An 8,918-nucleotide genomic window follows, 5' to 3' on the forward strand; every position below is an offset into this window, starting at 1 on the left:
TATAAGCCTACAATAAGCCCAACCCGTGGACCCACCAACACAAACATTTTTCAATATTACGAAATGACCCCCAAAATTTTAATTTGACACCAAAATTTTCCAAAATCACATTTTAACCCCAAAAATTTCCAAAGTTACCTTTTGACCCTTCAATTTTCATAACATTATATTTTGACCCCTAAAATTTCACAAAATTACTTTTTGGCCCATAAAATCCCAAAATTTTCACACAAGGCCCTTTAGGCCACAAAAATGCATTTCTCATTTTGTTTCAAACTAAAATGTTTTCCCTTAAAAATAATAAAATTGTCAAATGATGTTATTATTATACTTTATAAGAATATAACATTCCTTGTTATTTCTCGGTGTCCTTTTTACACGAGATAAAATACTTTAAAAAAATGAATTGCACTTGGTATGCTATGCAATGAAGGGCAAATAGGCGTTCTAACTAGTGGGTTCCACCAATTAGAAGTTGCATTTTCAAACCAAAAACCAAGGGAATTTTAGAATGAGTTTAGAGTGTCAAACATAACCTAGAATGAGTTAAGAGAAAAGAGAAGATTATAATCGAGACGTGAGAGTGATTTATGAGTAAAGAAAACTGAGAAATGAATTATGAGATATGGGTAAGGCTAAAACCAAACAAGCCCTAAATCGTCTTTTCAAGTATCAATTATCCAAAGGTCTTATGTCGGGTCCATCATTACCATGTGAGTTATATATAATCACTAATTCATCTTAAAGTTTATCAATTTTTTTTTTTTTTTTTTTTTTGTGTATAAAATTACAAGAAACTTGGTCGATGAGTTCTTAAGTCATGAATATTTTAAGGAATTATCTTCTTAAATTTTTGTATTTTTTGAAATTACAAGTTTATAATAAACATTTTTTTTCCTTATTGAAGAAGTTTATAATAACCTACACCTTTTAAAAAGGTGGAAGGGTATCTAAAATGAACTTAAAATTTTATTTTCCCAAGGAAGGGAAGACCTTGAAGATAGATTTTGCAAGCATTTTAATTTATAAGTTTTAGCATAGTTAAATACTCCTGAAATATGGTGACGTGATGCTCTTTCATATTATGTTCATGGTGGATCTCATAATTAAAGGACAAAACTTGGCTCCAAACATATTTGGAGCCTTGGACTTCAATGAGGTTTTGAATTTCATTTCGAATTGACTACTAGAACGGAATATTTCAATATCGATGTGTACAGATGTACCGTTTTGGGATTACACACCGGATAATAATATGATAGTTATTACTTACTATTCCTACTATTTTTGGGCTGAAATAAGGTTTTTTGTTTTTTTCGGCTAAATTGAAATAAAGTTATTTAATTACTATTATTGTTAAGCTAAAATATTTAAAAATGATTATCTAATGATTTATTTTAAATAAATATTCTTATAAAATAATGTAATGACAGTTTTGTAAATAAAAAGGCATGTGATGGCATTGTAAAGGAAGCACCTTCCTAGAAACTTCATTTCTAACCCTCCCATATGTCATAAATGTCATCTCCTTTTTTCTTTTTTTTAAAACTATTTTTCATTTCTTTTTTTGAAAAATTATAATATCTCTATGGTAAATCACGTTATTTGTCTATTATTCCATTAAAAAATTATCACATGTTTAAAATTGTCGAGTTAAAAAATTTTTTTAAACAAAAACTAACTATAGATCCAGTAATTTTAAACAAGCAAAAGATTTTAGTAAAATGGTGAGTAAATAACTTACTCCACTGTGAGGACGGTATAATTTATCTCTCTTCTCAAGCTTCTGTAGATCTGTAGCAGTTCACTCCTTCATCTCATTTTTCTCAATTTTTACAGTTCACCCATCTGATCTTCTTGGCTCAACTTTTTTTTTTTTTTACTTCCCCACCATCAAATCCAAAAGAATCTACTCGGTGAAAACCCACTATTCATTTCGCTCCGAAATTCATATTTCGTCTAGAACGCCAGTCCAAGCCAAATTTTGGAACGAAACGGAATATGGGGGCCGCCTACACTAGATTACCCACCAAAACAAAAAAACTCCAGCCATTCCGACCAGAATGGAACGGTACTTAAAACATGCAACCCCCAACAAGAAGGTTACGTGTGTCATTGTCAACTCACTTCTACTATCTCTTCTATATAAAAGGAGCGAATAGCTCTATTATAGTGTGTTGGTTTAGTCAAGTTCTGTTAGGCCAAAACGCACCGTTCCATTGCTCACTCCAGTTCTATTTTGGTGAAGCAAAACTCTTCGTTTTGTTCTGTGTTTTTTGCGCGTGGAAGGGGTGGGAGAAAGTAGAAACAGAGATGGGAGTGTGGAAGGGGTGGGAGAACGTAGAAATAAAGATGGGAAGTGGGTGAGGGTGAGAGTGAGAGACAGGGATTAGTGATAGCAGAGAACTCTAATAAGTTTCTCTCACCGTTCCGCACTCTATTTGCTGAAAGAGTACTTGGATGAAAGGATGGAGGATTAGCTTTGGCTATAAATTTAGGAATTTCTCTTCCGATTCTTTCTTCACGGAGTAAGAACACCAAAACTAACACCACCGATGGGTTCCAAAGTTTGAAATCAACATCTTCAATCATCATTGTTCTTCACTTTAGTAGCATTTTGGTGAAGCAAAAGAAACAGAGATGGGGAGTGGGTGAGAGCGAGAGACAGGGAGGGGTGAAAGACAAGAGACCCATTAGTGAGCAAAGCTGAAACAACTTTGAGCTTCCCTCGCCGATTCGTACTCTCTTTGCTGAAAGAGCAAAAAAGGCTTTACCTACTTGGAGGATGGAGGATCAGCTTTTACTTTACCATACCACCGATGAGTTCCAGAGTTCGAAAATCAAAACCTTCGATCGCCACTTCAAATGCAGGCAGGTAATATCTATAAATCTCTAAAGGCTAAACCTACTATTTCGTTTACCTATTTCATTAATCAATTTTTTTTAATCGAATTAATTCAAAAGGCACGCACTTTTCTTGCCTTTTCTCATTGAATAGGAAAAATAAAATAAAATCAGACCTTTTTACTAGATTTATGTGTTTTTCTTCTTTGTTTGAATCATAACTTTCATTTTGATTAATCCCATACAAAATTTCAGTTCTGATTCGATCCATCACATCTATTCATGGAGCATTGGGATCGTATTCAAGACTCCCTGATACTCAATTGAAGGTGTGACTCAAAGACATGAAAAAGTGACTTCTTCACTTTTTCTTCTCCTTATTTCTTTTGCTTCCACAAAGTTGCATAATATATTCATTTTCTTTGCATTCTAAAGCATGTTAGCTGTCAAGTTGGGGTCTCTGCCACTAGCAATGGGCCTGACCCAGACAAAGAAATGTAGAAGTTTCAGGGTTTTGACTGGTACAGTAAAACTGGTGCCGGGGTTGGTGGTGGGTTTTTACCCTTTCTTCACAAGGAGGTTGAGAAAAATCAAATATCCATTTGCTCGTACTTTGGCTTGGCGAATGGAGAGGCTCCCTGTACAAGTATGTATTCTTTTTCCATACTACAATAAAGTTTTCTAAGTGAAGAAGCTAAGGTACCAAAATATTTTTCAGTAATTAGAATTGAGTTTTTATTTTGTTAGTGGGTTTCTCTTGGGTGGATTATGGATATTTGTCCTGATGGGTTTTGTCATATTAATTAAATGCGTGTTAAATCAAATATAAGTAATATAATAAGAGAATCCATAGTAAAAATTATTTTACTAAAATGAGCAGTTCAATGCCATAACAATCAGAATAATTGTATTTTTACATTCTCTGTAGACTGTAGTTGTTGATCTTCAAGATAAAGTCCAAAAAGATTGTACCTTTGGCATGAAACACAACTTTTTTTCACCATATGAAGATTTTCCAATACCAAAATTGGATTGTCTTTTGACATTACTCGAGGATGAGTCTGGCTAATTGGATTTGAGCCCAATTTGACCGACCTCAATTGATAATTCCCAAGTGAGTAGGTGAACATGTTTCAAAAAAAAAAAAGTGAGTAGGTGAACAAAAAGTGTAATATCATTTTGGGTGTGTATTCACCTCAAATGAGCTAAAAGCAAGGTGATGTGACCAAAAAACAATCTGACTGGGTCCTCATCAGCTTGAATGGTTAATTATAGGCACTTCCTCGAAACCTGGTTCACCCGAATCTAAATGCAATGCTTAGCCACATTCAGGTTGGATGACGTTAGAAACATTTTCATCATCTATTCATTCAAGCATGGATATTAATTGACCAAGTATGCTACCATTTCTACATCTTCAATCAGTGATTTAATTGCCACTTGAATGCTTAGGAGAACTCTCTTTGTGCTGCACCAATATTTGCTCAAATTGGGTTACCAGTCATCTTATTTTTTTCTCACCGGGAAAGTTTTGTTGCACATATGAAATAGACATACGGTGCACAAAATGACTTGATAATCTTATCTAATGGAAACTTCGATAACACATATCTTGACCCTGTCTTTTCCATAAAATTTAGACTCTAGGTAAGAAGAATGATAGAAACTCAATTGGTTACAGTTTGCTTGGAAGCTAGCCTTTAATGCTCTCCAGAAAATTGCATTTTCATTTAAAGATGCAATGCTTCTTGAAATACAGGTAACATATTATTGCAAATCAATATATATATATATATATATATATATATATAAACAGAGACCTCATGTGAGAAAGCATGAGGTTCTGCCAAGTCGCACATTGTATGATATTATTTTCATTTAGGCTTCCACCTCATCTAAATTTAGCATTTATGTCAAACTATTAAGTAATGACAAATACATTTATTTCAATGTATTAATAAAATTCAAAAAATTTGTATGCATTTATAACTTTACATGCTTTGAATAAAGGCGAAAACACCATTTTAGTCCCTACATTTTGAGGTTACGGTCAATTTGGTCCCTACATTTTAGTAACAGTCAATTTGACCCCTGTTATTTTCAACTTGTAGTCAATTTAGTCTCTATCGTTAACTCACTTACGGAAAATGCTTATGTGACAAATGGTCTGCCTTGTTGGCGGACATGTGGCTAACATAATAATATAAAATCAATTAATTAAATGTTATAAAAGCCACATCAGCATTTTAATAATAAAAGAAATCCATGTCAAACAAAAAAAATTCTGAAAAGATTAATTAAAAGAAAAAAAAAAGAAAAAAAAATTTTAAAAGAATCCTCACTTTCTTTTATTTTCTTAAGAATTCTTGCACTTTCTTATTTTCCAAACACAATATACCCAGCAACACCCAACACCCAGCAACACCACAATATGAAATCAAATCCCAATACCGACATCAGCACTAAATAAGCACTCTAGAATGAATTTAAAATTAAGTTTAATTCTATAAACACTCGTTATTGGGATTTCTTACTCTATTTCTTTCTTTCTTTCTTTCTATCTAGGCATTTCTCACTCCAATTCCGAGTCTCTCAATTCGTGCATTTTGTACAAAGCCCAATGAAACAATGGCAGACAAAGCGGTTCAAGTTCAAAACCTAGACTCTATATCTTATCTCACGCAACGAGAAGCCGCCGAGATCGATGAGATCCTCATGGGTCCTCTCGGGTTTAGCATCGATCAACTTATGGTCAAGCTTAATCACTCACTCATTCATAACCCAATTCTTCTTTGCCTTTTTGTCGTTTTCACATTTTCAATTTAATTTCGTTTATGATGTTTAGGAATTGGCTGGCTTAAGCGTAGCTGAATCCATAGCAGAGGTATTGTGTTTGTATTAGGAATATATTAAGGCTTGCAATTGCATTCAAATTGTTTGATGATTAGTCTCTGTGAAAATCCAATTTTGTTTTTGGCTAAACACTCGATATTGGGATTTGATTTCATATTGTGGTGTTGCTGGGTGTTGGGTGTTGCTGGGTATATTGGGTTTGGAAAATAAGAAAGTGCAAGAATTCTAAAGAAAATAAAAGAAATTGAGGATTCTTTTAAAAATGTTGATGTGGCTTTTATAATATTTAATCAATTGATTTTATATTATTATGTTAGCCATATGTGCGCCAACAAGGCAGACCATTTGTCACTTCCGTTAGTGAGTTAACGGTAGGGACTAAATTGACTACAAGTTGAAAATAACAGGGACCAAATTGACTGCTTCTAAAATGTAAGGACCAAATTGACTGTAACCTCAAAATGTAGGGACTAAAATGGTGTTTTCGCCTTGAATAAATACGGATGGATTGAAAAAGACATGGGAAATGTAGGAATTAAGAAAACTTTTCAATTTCCTGCATAAGACTAACTTCAATGCGGAATTGCAAGAGTCGGATTCAATGAATTAGGTAAATATAATTTTTCTCGCAATATCTTTGTTTTTCTTTCTGAGAGGTATGTTAATTTTAAAAATATTATGTTCGTTTTAAATATTTTGTTTAGATTTTATGTATACGTTTTTACTTATGTAGCATTGTAATGTATTTAGCCTTATTTTTTCATATTATTGCCCAATTTATATTTTTGGTTTTCTGTATGATGCATTTACTTGGTAAGGATATGTTTTTGGTTACTTTTAGTTCAATTAAGATTTGAAGATTAAATTGTGATATTATTGCATCACTATGACATTATTTTTTCTATTATTGTATCATGAAATTCTATAACTTTTTAAAGCTAATTGATATATAAAGTATAAATCATACAAGAAAGACACCTAGGAACCAATAGGTTTGTTGGTGACAATGTGAACTGTGATCTGATAACATTTCTTAGTTGCATGAATTAGAGAAATTTTCCCTCAATGTACTTAGTTTGAATTTAGTTTAGTAGAAAATTCATAGATTAAGTGTGACTAACAATAATAGTATTCATAAAATCAATGGATCACAAATAATTTCTTACAAAATTTATCAAAATGCACCGCGCATCGCGTGGGATATTGGCTAGTATTTTATAAATTCAGAGTTTTCATTGTTGTTTTCTTTGTCAATTTTTCCATCCGTTTAATAGTCATTATTTAATATTTTCGCTTTTGTCTCCTTGTGGATGAACTATGGGATAAGATTTTTGAATTGTATTCTTAACAATCAATACTGTCTCTAAACAAGCATTTACTTTCCAAATACCCTGATAGTGTTGGAAAATATAGCTATGAAAAACAAGTTTTGATCCAACAATATAAACCATAAAAAATTAGCAATGACAAAAATAAATAAATAGAGTTAAAAAGAGCTCACAAACTATAGAATTATGCAAAATGTGTTGTCCTTAAAGGTTGATTCATGCCACCCGGAGTAAAACTCAGTGCGAATGACTCTTGATCATCTCGATTCTATCCTTGTCCATAGAAAAGATAGTGGATGAGGGTGACATCGATCTTCATCAACCTCATGGTACCCGCCAGACAAAGATGAGACCATTCACCCACAATCAATGATGAAGTGTTACATGACAGTAATGAGCCTCCATACCGTTAGAGAGACATCTTGCCTTTAACACCCCACAGAGGCGTTACAGATACCACATTGAAACCACCATTAAAGCACCACCAACGATTAGAAGGAAGAAACAAGCGCATATATATATACTAGCAACCCAAGACCTAAAAAAGGTATCGAAACTCTAGCTAATACTCTCTCATACCCTAGTACTGAATCTTCTTTTCTTCTAGTCATTCTGACTTTATCATCGGAGGCTCTATGGCAGGCACTACACCGGTGACCCACACTTCTTCTATTCTTTATTTACCTTTTCAAGATCTTGTTGGCTGTGGATGGCTTCCCCCTCTGGACAATCATTTTGATTGAGGATTTCAGCATCATCAGTTTAGCGCCGTCTGTAAGGAACGATTTTCTCCGCACCTAGGTTCGAGAGCACAGTTCCACTTAACTCACAAGTCTAGATGGAATCCAACGCTAACCAAGATCTTACAACATTAGCTCTGCAAATTCAGACGCTTGCAGCCACCGTGGAGGAGCTTGCCAGATAGAACCAAGAGATGAGGCAATAACTACAACAAGAAGACAATCGTTCGGAGACCAACTGGGACGATGACGAAGATAGCCAAAAAAAACGACTGGGCACTCTAGAAGGGGCAAGCTCGAATCTTCTTAAAGAAATGAGAAAAGAGATGGACAAGCTGAGGAACTCGATTAAGGAGAAAACAAACCGAAGCCTAGACAAAATGGTCAGGAAGACGGACTACCCCTTCACCATGGCGATCCTAGAATGCCCGGTACCCTCAAGGTTTTGTCTACCACAACTCGAGCCATTTGATGGATTGAAGGATCCTTTGGATCACCTTAACACCTTTAAGACGACTCTAGGTCTCTAATAGCCCCCTGACGAGATACTATGTTGTTCCTTTCCTACCACACTCAAAGGAGTAGCTAGGGAGTGGTTCACTATGCTACCAACATTGTCCATTGATAACTTCGAATAGCTAGGCAGTTCCTTCCTCCGTCATTTCATTGGCGGGTAGCACCTAAAAAGACCAGCAAACCATTTGCTCACCATTAGGCAAAGAGAGAAGGAAACCCTAAGATCGTATGTGACGCGTTTCACTTAAGAAACTTTGGAAGTAGACAAGGCAAATGATAAAGTGCAGCTGACAACCTTCAAGGCTGGGTTGAAGTTCAGAGAGTTCGTGGTCTCCTTAGGAAAGAATCCCTCTAAGATGATGGCTGAAATGCTCTTGAAGGCGCAGAAGTATATGAATGCTGAGGACGCCTTAGCAGCAATAGAAAGGGTAGAGAAGCCCAAGGAGAAGAAGAAAGAGAAGGAAGATGATTGAAGAGGACGAAAAAGGAATCGAGCAGATCGCCAAAACTTTGAAGGGAACAGATGAAGAGATGACAAAAACCCTCGCTTGGTAAAGTTCACTCCTTTAGTCATGCTCGTTGACCAGATTTTGGCGCAAATTAAAGACGAGCACTACCTTAAATGGCCTAGGCCATT

At 34.8% G+C, this 8,918-nt stretch overlaps 1 protein-coding gene across 5 annotated transcripts; it reads left to right on the top strand.

The window, feature by feature from the left end:
• Positions 1-2,091: 2,091 nt before the first annotated feature.
• On the top strand, positions 2,092-5,851 carry LOC126690079 (uncharacterized). 5 transcript variants are annotated; one of them, XR_007644611.1, is made up of 4 exons: positions 2,092-2,875; positions 3,100-3,173; positions 3,280-3,490; positions 5,410-5,851. XR_007644611.1 is itself a non-coding variant. In XM_050385213.1 (3 exons), exons 1-3 carry the CDS (start codon positions 2,866-2,868, stop codon positions 5,668-5,670), a joined length of 474 nt encoding a protein of 157 aa, XP_050241170.1. In that variant the 5' UTR covers positions 2,092-2,865; the 3' UTR covers positions 5,671-5,851. The 5 variants fall into 5 exon arrangements, 1 of the variants encoding a protein (XP_050241170.1); XR_007644612.1 differs by having other exon boundaries at positions 3,288-3,490; XR_007644610.1 differs by having other exon boundaries at positions 3,100-3,490.
• Positions 5,852-8,918: the final 3,067 nt, after the last annotated feature.

The sequence above is a fragment of the Quercus robur genome, chromosome 1 (assembly GCF_932294415.1).
Source record: "Quercus robur chromosome 1, dhQueRobu3.1, whole genome shotgun sequence".
In the NCBI taxonomy this organism is placed as follows: Eukaryota; Viridiplantae; Streptophyta; class Magnoliopsida; order Fagales; family Fagaceae; genus Quercus; species Quercus robur.

Bases quoted from the DNA above. Each gene is read 5' to 3' on its own strand.
- LOC126690079 (XM_050385213.1), top strand. The intron at 3,491-5,409 runs GTATGTATTCTT...CTTTCTATCTAG, and splicing joins TGGAGAGGCTCCCTGTACAA to GCATTTCTCACTCCAATTCC.